The sequence below is a fragment of the Musca autumnalis genome, unplaced genomic scaffold (genome assembly GCF_047663935.1).
Source record: "Musca autumnalis isolate F117 unplaced genomic scaffold, ASM4766393v1 scaffold_5, whole genome shotgun sequence".
NCBI lineage: Eukaryota > Metazoa > Arthropoda > Insecta > Diptera > Muscidae > Musca > Musca autumnalis.
Genome location: NW_027412088.1, coordinates 178,452,031 through 178,465,896, shown reverse-complemented (window position 1 = coordinate 178,465,896; position 13,866 = coordinate 178,452,031). Strand labels below are relative to the sequence as shown.

Sequence of the window (13,866 nt, the reverse complement as noted above, 5' to 3'; positions counted from 1 at the left end):
AATGTTTTTTTTTTTCAAACGACCAGGCATTCGGGAATCTTCGAGAAGTTTCGTCACGATAATTAAAATGGAGCAAGGTGATGTTTTCCACAGTTTAAGACAATTTTATCGACAATTGGGGTCGTAAGAATTCATATTCAAGTGATTTTGCGGTTTGAGGGTATGTGCACGTTTTGGTTGCTAGGTCTTGTTTTATGATCTTTTCTTTCCACTATGTAGTTGCAAACTAATGTGACGGACAAGATCAGTGCGTTCACTGATGGGTTTTTTTATCTCTGCTTTGTGCACAGACTAGGCAGGGGCAGAGGGAAGAAAACCTGTACTCGATGACTGTCCGCACAAGATGACAAATATGATCAGGTACTTGGTGCCAATCCTAATTGAAACAGAGAGAAAATAGAAAAAAAAAAACAGGGCAATTTTTAATTCTCCCTCCTTACATTTCGTTTTGAAACTATTCAACTCACCGCATACGCGCGAGATGGCACAATCATTGATGGGTAATTATAATTAACCAATGTTCGAGATAATGACCGTCCAGATCATTCGAGGAATGCGGGTTTAAACCATATAACAATGGTATCAATGTTCAGCAAAGCCCAACCAGTTAAAAACTATAAAACATTTTCCATCACAATTTTAAACTTTGAAACTCAGTGACAAAATCACTTACCAAAAGAAAAGTTAACATGGAAAACTTACGAAAAGATTGGTTATGAAAAACCTTCGAATTGAAGAAAAAAACCGATATGATCTGCACAAATCTTAACCATGCAAATTTCACTGAGACCAAACTTTTCATTCGTAAGTAGAACGGCCAAATAACCGAGAAAAGCAGGTCATTAGACAAGGAAACCTATGAAATGCCTAGATCTGTCAGCGAATTTCCAGGCTATTAGCAATAAACGAAAAATTAGAGGTATTAAACCATCACTAGCCCCATTCGCTAATCGATTGCTTTCAGAAACAACTGAGGTATAGATGGCGCTGTCAATATTTAACCAGTATATTACCATAAACAAGTTTCCGGAATAAAAAAAATCGGGATAAGGAAATCATGGCAAGTGTAACCCTTACACATATGACATGAAATTTTCCATCGTTAAATATTCACTAATATGTGGAATATTGGAGATTTTCCTTACGCCATTTATTCTGTGCGTCCACCCCAACAAAAATATTATAAAATTACGTCTCCACATTGCCTCCGTGGGTAGATATGGAATGTTTTTATTTCGTGTCATATGACATTGATAGATAGTGTAAACTACCTCTAAGCAAGAGGTTTACATATCGAAGAATTTTGTACATTGAAACCCTCCAAAGGATGGAAAACTCCTGAAAAGGCCGTCTATGGATAGAAGACGTAGAGGGTCTATAGAAGCAACCTTCCTTTCAAAAAGGATCGATAGAAGCAACCTTTCTTTCAGAAGGGGTCTATAGAAGAATGTGCGCAGATGTATAGAATGTTGGAAATGAAGAAAACCGATCAGTTATTGGGGGAAATTCACTTTGAAGTGATAACATGGATAAATAACTGAATTTAAATTGGATATTAGTGGTAAAGGCATTACCACATAGAAATGGTTTATTTTTTTTGCAAAAAAAAATAGTAGTTGCAATACAAGAATGGGTAAAGAGGTAAAGAGGTAAAGAGATCATGCAAATTAAGAAAGTCTTATGCCAGACTATGAAAATTTTCATGTACGTGAAAATGAGTTTATAGGCAAGAGGTGTGAAGGGGGCGAAACTCTGTACACAAGGTTATGTAATCTGAAAGTATTCTTTGTGTTAAAATTCGTAACTCTCAAACCAATGCAAAGCAATGCAAATATCAAAATTTTCATATGATTTCATACATATACAGTGACACAGAAAAGTATACATACACCCTACAAAAATGAAGTTTAGGCTAAATCGTTGGGTTTTTTTACAGCAACAACTGCACTGTGTGGCTCCTTGGTAACAAAATAACCATAATTACACAAATTTATTTTAATCTAATACGTATATATAATACAATTAAAGAAATTGAATTTTCACAACACAGAAAAGTATACATACACCCCAAGGAAATACGAGTATTATCGTAAAATTTATGGAATTAGTAGCAAAATTTGTACATTTTTTTAGTTTTGGCGTATGTCTCTGGGTGTCTGAGATATATTTTAGAGAAAACAAATAATTTTTGGGGGTTTAATGCCGTTATTTAAGGTCGGACTTCTTGTATAGCTCATTAAACCTGACCCTTGCCTAATTCTCTGCCTTTTTAGGTATTGTACTTTATAAAAAGCACAAAATTAGTTTCAGATTGCAAATCTTGAGACCCTAAAAAGGTTTTGAGTTGTTATTGAGCAAAATATTTTTTCCTGGACGTCGATTAATACACGTTTTCCTTAAAATTTCTCAGGAAGTTAATATATTCCGTGAAATTCCTGGCGCAAATTACATACAAAAGGCATTGAATTGCCTTGTAATATGGTCCGATACAATCCTTGGGCAACAATTGACTCAGAAATGTACAATTATACGAAATGTTTCGCCCCTATAATGACGGTAATGATCATAATACGAAAACGACGTTGTTCACAGTACAAATTTCATGCTTTTTTAGTACTGCTTATATTTTGTTGCTTTGGAAGCTTTGGGAACAGGTTTGTAACAAAATATTTCACATTTCTAATTCAATTAATGCCCAAGGATTGTATCGGACCTTATTACAAGGGAATTCAATGCCTTTTGTATGTAATTTGCGCCAGGATCTTCACGGAATATATTAACTTCCTGAGAAATTTGAGGAAAAACGTGTATTAATCGACGTCCAGGAAGGAATATTTTGCTCTATAACAACTCCAAAGCTTTCTAGGGTCTCAAGATTTGCAATCTGCAACTAGTTGTGTGCTTTTTATAAAGTACATTACCTAAAACGCAACAAATTAAGCAAAGGTCAGGTTTAATGGGCTATACATGAAATCAGACTTTAAATAACGGCATTAAACCCCCAAAAATGATTTGTTTTCTCTAAAATATATCTCACTTTGACGTAATAACACAACAAATGAAGCCAGTCTAAATGGATTTTGGGGCTAAAGGATTTGCCACATACAAATGTTTTTTCTATAAATAGGAAACCTATTAACTTGATCTTCTATAGAGGAAGACCTCCTAAATTGGTCTTCTAGAGATGTAAGACATCATGACCTATTTTTTTTTTTTTGTAGATGGAAGGGTCTTCTATAGATATAAAAACTCCTAAAGAGATATTGGAACAAGTTGATTGACGCACTATGCTCAAAAAAATTTTTTTAAACTTGTACTTTTTTTAAGTAGCCGGCCTTCGGCCGGGGATTTAAGACTTTCTCCTATGGGCAGGTGCAAATCTGGGGCACGGGAACATCTTTTTTTTGTAATTTAAAATTTTTCTCTTATCAGCTGGCCTTTAACAAAGAATTTTTGGAACTTCAAAGGCCCATATCTCGGGAAGTATGGACTTCCGCAACAAATGTTATATATATATTTGTGATCAGGGTGACGAGATCTACCTGTGATAAAAATTTCATTTCGATCCGAGCATAGTTGGCCAGCTCGTCTTATGCCGAGATATTATATGTATGGAATACCCCCTAAAGAAATTTCTATTTTGTGGTATTTTGTAGATGGAAGCCATCCAAAATGGTTCTTCTCAAACACATGCCCTTCTAAAGTGGTCTTCTAAAGATAGAAGTCCTCTTAAACGGGTACATTAAAGCCCGCCTCAAAAAGCCTTCCTTTTATGGATAGAAGACCTCCTAACGATGCCTTCTGTAGGTGGACGATTTTTTAAAGACTTCTTAAAATGGGTCTTATATAAATAAAGACCCCCTAAAGAATTTTCTATAGACGGAAGACCTCCCAATGGGGTATTTTGTAAATGAAAGCCATCAAAAAGGGATCTTCTGAAACACATGTCGTTCTAAAGGGGTCTTCTAAAGATAGAAGTCCTCTTAAACGGATACATTGAAGCCCGCCTAAAAACCTTCCTTATACAAATAGAAGACCTCCTAAAGATGCCTTCTATAGATGGAAGACCTTTTGAAGACTTGCTAAAGGGGTCTTCTCTAAATAAACGGCCTCTTAAGGAAATTTTTTTTAGATGAAGGGTCTTTTGAAGGTGTATTTTGTACATTGAAGCCCTCCAAAAGATGAAAAACTTCTAAAGTTTTAACTTATAAATAGAATGCATCTTAAGGGGGCCTTTTATAGTTAAAAGATCTTCCAAAGGGGTATTCTATAAATAATAGGACTCCTATAGATATCTTCTATATATGTACTGTAGAAAAATACCTTTAAAATTCGTCTTTTATATACAAAAGACCCAAAAAAAAGGTCCCCTATGGATGAAAGGCATCATAAAAAGGTGCTGTATAGACGCACGCTTTCTTCTATAAAAGCACCTTTTCTATCAGAAAGGGTCTAAAAGCACCCTTCCTTTCACGAAGGGTCTCTACAAGCATCCTTTCTTTCAGAAAGGGTCTCTAGAAACTCCCTTTCTTTCAGAATGGGTCTATAGAAGCACTATTCCTTTCAGGAAGGGTCTCTAGAAGCATACTTTCTATGAGAAAAGGTCTCTAGAAGCACCCTTTCTTTCAGAAAGAGTCTATAGAAGCACCCTTTCTTTCAGAAAGAGTCTCTAGAAGCACCCTTTCTTTCAGAAAGAGTCTCTAGAAGCACCCTTTCTTTCAGAGTCTCTAGAAGCACCCTTTCTTTCAGAAAGAATCTATAGAGCACCCATTTCTTCAGAAAGGGTCTATAGAAGCACATTTTCTTTCAAAAAGGGTTTATAGGAGCACCCTGTCTTTCAGACACATCTATTTTCGTTGATGACAGCCTTATTCTACTTAGGCCATGTTCATATTATAGCCTTTTGCAGGGTTAACCTTCTTTATGAGGATTTATTTGAAATATGAGCAATGGAACTGACATTTGAAACCCAGTGGGTTTGTTAAATCAGGTTATATATAAACGTACGATTAGTCCATATTTAAATTAGGCAATTTTCCTTGAGGCAATTGTCAGTTTGATGGAGAGAGAGGTGAGGCATATGGTAAACCCATGGCACAATTACCCAGGTAGTATTATCACACCAGCTGATCGAATATGAAAAGTCAAATCAAATTGTTGTTGTTGTAATTTCCCCAACAACAACAACATAAAGAAAGTTGTGACATAACATATTCAAAATTTTACGATGCCACTACCTGGGTAATTGTGCCATGGTGCACACTTAGATCTCAGTTGCCACCTGTTGGTTAAGGTTGCTATGGCTTCTAACTTTGTGTTTAATGCATGTTCCAGTGACCCATAAATTCCTACAAAGTTGTTGTTTATCTATTGTTGTCATAATAACATAAACAACAACAATATTCCAAAAAATAAATTTTTCGATTTGGAGCAACTTCAAAGAAAAATGGAAGCTAATAAGAGGGATCCTGTAAGTAATAAATAAGGTTCCAAAAGTTCCAATAGCGTTAATCAAACGTTCTTCCCTTACAGAATAAACGCACCATTGCCTATGTCGACGAAGTCTACAGGCTAATCGAGGAAAAACCCGATGTTACTGACATCATGATCCTAAACAACAAAGGTAATCCCATTAAGACAACCATGGAACGAGCGGAGGCAATACAATTTGCTGGCCTCTATGAAAGTCTAAGGGATAAAGCAACAATGGGTTTACAAAAAATTGATCCTGATGATGAAATAACAATGCTAAGGATACGTACGACGAATAATGAAACGTTGATTGTGCCAGATGGAAAAATCACCGTGGTTGTTATACAAAAGGCCCGGGATCTTTATTATAAATGAATGCACAAATTTGTTATTATAAAATATAATTGGAATTAAATTGTTATTGCACCACAACAATAGTAAACTCTTCTTCTGGGGCAATTAAATATTCACATTTCTTTGTGGCTACTCTTAGAAATGTTAAATCATTGGTACAATCTAAATCTCGAACAGCACTACGTGCCGTACCCACCAGCGTGCCGCATAATAGCTTTATAATACCCATAGATATGGTATTATCATAAGTTGAAATGCCAATGGTACCGTGCGTGTTATTTGAGACCACATAACCTTGGGTATTACGTGTAATACGCTCCGTATTTTCAGCGTTTTCTTTTATAATGGCATCTAAGCGAGGCTGTTGAGGGAAGGGAGGATCATTAGGTATATAATCAAAGAATCGCAATGTGAACGGACAACTTACCATTTTTTATTAGAGAAGAATTCAGAATTTAATAATTTTTCGACAGAAATTTCAAGGTTATGTATGTCAAAAAAAAGTAAACATAGACCCTTTCTGAAAGAAAGGGGGCTCCTATAGACCCTTTTCTGCAAGAAAGTGTGCTTCTATAGACCCTTTTCTGAAAAATGGGGTGCCTCTATAGATCCTTTTCTGGCAGAAAGGTTGCTTCTACAGACCGTTTCTGAAAGAAAGGTTGCTGCTATAGACCCTTTCTAAAAGAAAGGTTGCTTCTATAGATCCTTTTCTGAAAGAAAGGGTGCTCCTATAGACCCTTTCCTGAAAGAAAGTGTGCTTCTACAGACCATTTTCTGAAAGAAAGGGTGCTCCTATAGACACTTTTCTGAAAGAAAGGGTGTTGCTATAGACCTTTTCTGAAAGCAAGTGTGCTTCTATAGACCATTTTCTGATAGAAAGTCTGCTGCCATTGACCCTTTCTGAAATAAAGGGTGCTGCTTTAGAAACTTTCTGAAAGAAAGGGTGCTGCTATCGACCCTCTTTTAAAGAAAGGGTGCTTCTATAGACTATTTTCTGAAAGAAAGGGTGCTTCTATAGACATTCTTGAATGAAAGGGTGCTTCTATAGACCTTCTTGAATGAAAGGGTGCTTCTATAGACCTTCTTGAATGAAAGGGTGCTTCTATAGACCTTCTTGAATGAAAGGGTGCTTCTATAGTCCCTTTTCTGAAAGAAAGAGAGCTTCTATAGACCATTTTCTGAAAGAAAGATGCTTCTATAGACCGCTTTCTGAAAGAAAGGGAGCTTCTATAGACCCTTTCTGAAAAAGGGGTGTTCTATAGGCCCTTTCTAAAAGAAAGGGAGCTTCTATAGGCCCTTTCTGAAAAAGGGGTGTTTCTATAGGCCCTTTCTGAAAAAGGGGTGTTTCTATAGGCCCTTTCTAAAAGAAAGGGAGCTTCTATAGGCCCTTTCTAAAAGAAAGGGTGCTTCTATATACCCTTTCTAAAATAAAGGGTGCTTCTATAGACCCCTTCCGAGAGTAAGGGTGCTTCTATAGACACTTTGGGTGCTTCTATAGGCCCTTTCTAAAAGAAAAGGTGCTGCTATAGAAACTTTCTGAAAGAAAGGGTGCTGCTATAGAAACATTCTGAAAGTAAGGGTGGTGCTATAGAAACATTCTGAAAGAAAGGGTGCTGCTATAGAAACTTTCTGAAAGAAAGGATGCTGCTATAGAAACTTTCTGAAAGAAAGGGTGCTGCTATAGAAACTTTCTGAAAGAAAGGGTGCTGCTATAGAAACTTTCTGAAAGAAAGGGTGCTGCTATAGAAACATTCTGAAAGAAAGGGTGCTGCTATAGAAACTTTCTGAAAGAAAGGGTGCTGCTATAGAAACATTCTGAAAGAAAGGGTGCTGCTATAGAAACTATCTGAAAGAAATGGTGCTGCTATTGACGCTCTTTGAAAGAAAGGGTGCTTCTATAGATCATTTTCTGAAAGAAAGGGAGCTTCTATAGGCCCTTTCTAAAAGAAAGGGTGCTTCTATATATCATTTTCTGAAAGAAAGGGTGCTTCTATAGACCATTTTCTGAATGAAAGGGTGCTTCTATAGACCATTTTCTGAAAGAAAGGGTGCTTCTATAGACCATTTTCTGAAAGAAAGGGTGCTTCTATAGACTATTTTCTGAAAGAAAGGGTGCTTCTATAGACTATCTTCTGAAAGTAAGGGTGCTTCTATAGACTATTTTCTGAAAGAAAGGGTGTTTCTATAGACTATTTTCTGAAAGAAAGGGTGCTTCTATAGACTATTTTCTGAAAGAAAGGGTGCTTCTATAGACTATTTTCTGAAAGAAAGGGTGCTTCTATAGACTATTTTCTGAAAGAAAGGGTGCTTCTATAGACTATTTTCTGAAAGAAAGGGTGCTTCTATAGACTATTTTCTGAAAGAAAGGGTGCTTCTATAGACTATTTTCTGAAAGAAAGGGTGCTTCTATAGACTATTTTCTGAAAGAAAGGGTGCTTCTATAGACTATTTTCTGAAAGAAAGGGTGCTTCTATAGACTATTTTCTTAAAGAAAGGGTGCTTCTATAGACTATTTTCTTAAAGAAAAGGTGCTTCTATAGACTATTTTCTTAAAGAAAGGGTGCTTCTATAGACTATTTTCTTAAAGAAAGGGTGCTTCCATAGTCCTTCTTGAATGAAAGGGTGTTTCTACAGACCATTTTCTGAAAGAAAGGGTGCTTCTATAGACCATTTTCTGAAAGAAAGGGTGCTTCTATAGACCATTTTCTGAAAGAAAGGGTGCTTCTATAGACCGCTTTCTGAAAGAAAGGGAGTTTCTATAGACAATTTTCTGAAAGAAAGGGTGCTTCTATAGACCGCTTTCTGAAAGAAAGGGAGCTTCTATAGACCCTTTCTGAAAGAAGGAGTGCTTCTATAGGCCCTTTCTAAAAGAAAGGGAGCTTCTGTAGGCCCTTTCTAAAAGAAAGGGTGCTTCCATACACCATTTTCTGAAACAAAGGGTGCTTCCATACACCATTTTCTGAAACAAAGGGTGCTTCCATACACCATTTTCTGAAACAAAGGGTGCTTCCATACACCATTTTCTGAAACAAAGGGTGCTGCTATAGACCCTTTCTGAAAGAAAGGGTGCTTCTATAGACCCCTTCTGAGAGTAAGGGTGCTTCTATAGACACTTTGGGTGCTTCTATAGACACTTTCTAAAAGAAAGGGTGCTGCTATAGAAACTTTCTGAAAGAAAGGGTGCTGCTATTGACCCCCTTTGAAAGAAAGGGTGCTTCTATAGACCATTTTCTGAAAGAAAGGGAGCTTCTATAGACCCTTTCTGAAAGAAGGGGTGCTTCTATAGGCCCTTTTCTGAAAGGGAGCTTCTTTCTATAGACCATTTTCTGAAAGAAAGGGTGCTTCTATAGACCGCTTTCTGAAAGAAAGGGAGCTTCTATAGACCCTTTCTGAAAGAAGGGGTGCTTCTATAGGCCCTTTCTAAAAGAAAGGGAGCTTCTATAGGCCCTTTCTAAAAGAAAGGGTGCATCTATATACCATTTTCTGAAAGAAAGGGTGCTTCTATAGACCATTTTCTGAAAGAAAGGGTGCTTCTATAGACCATTTTCTGAAAGAAACGGTGCTTCCAAAGACCTTTTCGGAAAGAAACGGTGCTTCCAAAGACCTTTTCGGAAAGAAACGGTGCTTCCAAAGACCTTTTCGGAAAGAAACGGTGCTTCTATAGACCCTTCATGTAAGTAATCTACTAATCGAAGTTATGAAGAGATACCCTGTGACAGTTCTCAGGACTGCATTCTGGTATGTTTGTAACTTTTTCCACAATGGAAACGCATAGTTTACTACAGTCTGATTTATATTGTATCGTAAAATTTTCAAATCAATACGAAAAGTGCCCTTAAAAACGATTCACACACTTTGTTTGTTTACAACTTGGCAGCACTTTTCCACATACTACGATCGCAATGCAACTCTGGCATCTATACAAAACACACACCTACTCACTCACACACACAGCACGGCACAACTGTATTTTGACATTTCTTTCTGTGAAAGTGCTGTTTTTGCCGACCACGAACTAATAGCACAGAGTAAAGAAAGAAATAAAAGAATTAACAAAAAATCACACAAATTAAACCAAACTCCACTATTTTTATAGAACACCATTAAACCGAAATGTCTACAGAGGATTTCTACTTACGTTACTATGTGGGGCACAAAGGAAAATTTGGCCACGAGTTTTTGGAATTTGAGTTTCGTCCTGATGGCAAATTACGCTATGCCAACAATTCCAACTACAAAAACGATACCATGATCCGCAAGGAGGCTTTTGTACACCAGGCAGTTATGGAGGAGCTGAAACGTATTATTTTAGATTCCGAGATTATGGCTGAAGATGATTCACCTTGGCCACCACCAGATCGTGTGGGTCGTCAGGTATGTTACATACACAAAACACTTTGTTAAAAAGACACTTTATTGTTCTTTCTTGTTTCGATTATCTTTTTCAGGAATTGGAAATTGTCATTGGTGATGAGCACATTTCATTCACTACCTCAAAAACCGGCTCTCTAGTCGATGTCAATCGTTCCAAAGATCCCGAAGGTTTAAGATGTTTCTACTATTTGGTACAGGATCTTAAGTGTTTAGTTTTTTCACTCATTGGTTTGCACTTTAAGATTAAGCCTATATAATTGACAACATCATTCTTCTTGTTCGAGTTCAAGATGCACGAGGAAGTAGCAACAGTAATTGACGGTGGTGATGATGGTCTTTGGCTGATGTTACTCTTCATTTTATCATTTAGTTTAATACATTTAACTTCTTTTTCTAGCAGTTTATTTACATTGACATTTCATGGTATTCGTTTTTCAATACAAAGGATTTTTTCTATGTCGATTTAAATAAAAAAATTCTCAAAACTATAGTCGGAATATTGTTTGTAATTTCTTGTGGTTTTGTTGGATGGTTGGTTTTATATGGGCCATAAATAAACTTCAATGAGTTTGTTGTTGTTTTTTTGCTGTTGTTGTAAAGGATAAAATTTGCGCATAGTTGTATATGAAAGGAGTAAAGTTTGGTGATGCCAAATTTAATTTAATGTTAATTTTAAACAAAAAATAATAGGTGTGTTCGTATACTCTTTAATTTGCCCAAATTTGTAGAGTAAGCGAATAGCATCCAGTAACAATTTGAATAAATTATTGAGTAAACGAACACACATATTGACGATGGAAAGATTCCACTGTAGTGTCTCCGTATGGAACATGGTCTTGGTAAAAACAACCGGAGATTACGCTCCCGTAAGAAATGAATGTGGCGCCTAAATAATAGGATATTTTATCTTATACGACGTAAATACGTCTGGTGACTCCGATGCTATTTTTTTTAAAAACTAAATTTTTTAAGTCTACTTGCTCCAAAAAATTCTTTGAAAAATCTACGAGCTCAAAAAAAAATATTTAAAAAATCCACAAGTTCCAGAACATCTTTAAAAAATGCACGAGTTACAAAAAAATATTTAAAAAATCCACGAGCTCCAAAAAATTCCTTTAACAATTCATTAGCTCCAAAAAAAATATGTAAAAAATCCAAAATTTTGCAAAAAATTATTTAAAAATTGCACGAGCTCCGAAAAAATCAGCGTGCTTCAATAACTTCTTAAAAAAAATTCTTTAATAAATCCGCAAGCTCCAACAAATTCTTTAAAAATCTTCTTCAATCAAATAAAATCTTTAAAAATCAAAGAACTCCATAACAAATCTTTAAAAAATCCACGAGCTCCAAACATTTTTTCTAAATCCATGAATTCCAAAAAAAAAATCTTTAAAAAAACCATGAGCTTCATTTTTTTTTAAATCGACGAGCTCCTGAAAAATCCACGAAATCCTAAAAATTCTTTAAAAAATCCACGAACTCCTAAAAATGCTATAAAAAATCCACGAACTCCATGAAAAAATCTTTAAAAAATCCACGAGCTCCAAAAAATTTCTTAAAAAATACACGAACTTAAAAATAATTCTTTAAAAAAAATTCACGAACTCCAAAAAATTCTTAAAAAATCCACGAGCTCCAAAATTCTTTAAAAATCCACGAGCATCAAAAAACTTCTTTAAAAATCCACGAGTTCCCAATAATAAAAGAAATCTTTAAAAAATTCACGAGCTTCAACAAATTCTTTAAAAAATGCACGAGTTTAGAAAATTTCTTTAAAAAATCCACGAGCTATAAAAAACTTCTTTAAAAAATCCACGAGCCCAAAAAAATTCTTTAAAAAATCCACGAGCTCCAAGAAATTCTTTAAAAAATCTCTTTAAAAATCCACGTGTACCAAAAAATGTCACGAACTCCAAAAAAATCTTTATCTCTCCAAAAAAATTGTTCAAAAAATCCACGAGCTATAAAAAAATTCTTTAAAAAATCCATGAGCCCAAAAAATTCTTTAAAAAATCCACGAGCTCCAAGAAATTCTTTAAAAAATCTCTTTAAAAATCCTCGTGTACCAAAAAATGTCACGAACTCCAAAAAAAACTTTAAAAATACAGGAGCTCCAAAAAATTCTTTAAAAAATCCACGAGCTCCAAAAAATTCTTTAAAAAAAAATGACGAGCTCAAAAAAAATTCTTTAAAAAAATGACAAGCTCCAAAAAAATTCTTTAAAAAAAATGACGAGCTCCAAAAAAATTCTTTAAAAAATCCACGAGCTCCAAATAATTCTTTAAAAATACAGGAGCTCCAAATAATTCTTTAAAAATCCACGAGCAAATAATTCTTTAAAAATACAGGAGCTCCAAAAAATTGTTTAAAAAATCCACGAACTCCAAAAAATTCTTTAATAAAAATGACGAGCTCCAAAAAAATTCTTTAAAAAATCCACGAGCTCCAAATTATTCTTTAAAAAATCCACGAGCTCCAAATAATTCTTTAAAAATCCACGAGCAAATAATTCTTTAAAAAATCTACGAGCCAAAAAAAAATTCTTTAAAAAATCCACGAGCTCCAAAAAAAATTCTAAAAAACGCACGAGTTCCAAAAAATTTCTTTAAAAATCCACGTGCTCCAAAAAAATTATTTAAAAAATCCACGAGCTCCAAAAAAAATCCTTTAAAAAATCCACGAGTTCAAAAAAAAAATAAAAAATCCAGGAGCACCAAATAATTCTTTAAAAAATCTACGAGCACAAAATTTTTTTTTAAAACACGAGCTCTTTCTTAATAATTCTTTAAAAGTCCACGAGATCGAAATAATTTTTTTACGAGCTCCGAAAAAGTTCTAAAACCCAGGAGCTCCAAAAAGATGTTTAAAAAATCTGTTCAGACATTCACATCATCGAAAATATATTTATGCTTAAAAACAAACGTTGGTCTTAAAGACTTTTTGCATTGCTATGTCTAAATAATAAATAAACAAAATAATAAATGTATGCGTTCATGCTTTTGTTCATATCGTCATAACTCATTCATTATGTCATTGCGATAAACGAAACGTTCTAGTTAAAAACTGCAAACGCAGATTTATTGTTATTAACTAAAAAGTCAACAACAATGTCGTAGAATGGTTGTAGGCTAATGAACCACAATAGTTATTTTTGTAATAATTATTAAACCATTTTACTAGGTCAAGATATTCAATGTAAATGTGCAAGTTAGCAATAATTTAGTATTTAAGAACAAACTTTTCAATAAAGAAATGAGAAAGTGAAAACTACTTATTGTGTTACAATCATTTCCTCTCCGTCTTAACCAAGTTTATGTGCTTGCGTTAAACCTATAATTTTATCTTGGTGACACTGCCTTGATAAAAGACATCTAAAACCTCATTGAAGGACAAAATAGTCCCTTCAAAATACATGGTGACCCCGACGTGATCGTACCGGTTTAAGTGTAACGTGTCGCGTTTATTTAATTCGAGTTCCCGGATACAGCGCGTTTTCTGATTCGCCATACGATCCCGCATATCCTGATTCTACATACGATCAGCGCATATCCTGATTCTACATACGGTCAGCGCATATCCTGATTCTACAATCGCTCCCGCATATCCTGATTCTACATACGATCAGCGCATATCCTGATTCTACATACGATCCCACATATCCTGATT

The 13,866-nt window shown here is 35.1% G+C and overlaps 3 protein-coding genes across 3 annotated transcripts; 2 read left to right on the top strand and 1 right to left on the bottom strand.

Moving 5' to 3' along the window:
- Positions 1-5,255: 5,255 nt before the first annotated feature.
- On the top strand, positions 5,256-5,847 carry LOC141406344 (dynein light chain roadblock-type 2-like). Its single transcript, XM_073991671.1, has 2 exons — positions 5,256-5,470; positions 5,533-5,847. The coding sequence occupies exons 1-2, from the start codon at positions 5,447-5,449 to the stop codon at positions 5,845-5,847; spliced, it is 339 nt and encodes a 112-aa protein (XP_073847772.1). The 5' UTR covers positions 5,256-5,446.
- Positions 5,848-5,890: 43 nt separating this feature from the next.
- On the bottom strand, positions 5,891-6,314 carry LOC141406345 (dynein light chain roadblock-type 1-like). Its single transcript, XM_073991672.1, has 2 exons — positions 6,254-6,314; positions 5,891-6,187 (listed from the first exon to the last, which is right to left on the bottom strand). The coding sequence occupies exons 1-2, from the start codon at positions 6,254-6,256 to the stop codon at positions 5,891-5,893; spliced, it is 300 nt and encodes a 99-aa protein (XP_073847773.1). The 5' UTR covers positions 6,257-6,314.
- A 3,443-nt stretch (positions 6,315-9,757) lies between these two features.
- On the top strand, positions 9,758-10,690 carry mago (mago, exon junction complex subunit). The gene is made up of 3 exons (XM_073957803.1): positions 9,758-9,854; positions 9,923-10,200; positions 10,275-10,690. The coding sequence occupies exons 2-3, from the start codon at positions 9,940-9,942 to the stop codon at positions 10,455-10,457; spliced, it is 444 nt and encodes a 147-aa protein (XP_073813904.1). The 5' UTR covers positions 9,758-9,854; positions 9,923-9,939; the 3' UTR covers positions 10,458-10,690.
- Positions 10,691-13,866: the final 3,176 nt, after the last annotated feature.

Excerpts from the sequence above, each read along its gene's own strand:
- LOC141406344 (XM_073991671.1), top strand. The coding sequence starts at position 5,447 with ATGGAAGCTAATAAGAGGGATCCT. Across the intron at positions 5,471-5,532 it reads AAGCTAATAAGAGGGATCCT|AATAAACGCACCATTGCCTA; the intron begins GTAAGTAATAAA and ends CTTCCCTTACAG.
- mago (XM_073957803.1), top strand. The coding sequence starts at position 9,940 with ATGTCTACAGAGGATTTCTACTTACGTTACTATGTGGGGCACAAAGGA. Across the intron at positions 10,201-10,274 it reads CAGATCGTGTGGGTCGTCAG|GAATTGGAAATTGTCATTGG; the intron begins GTATGTTACATA and ends TATCTTTTTCAG.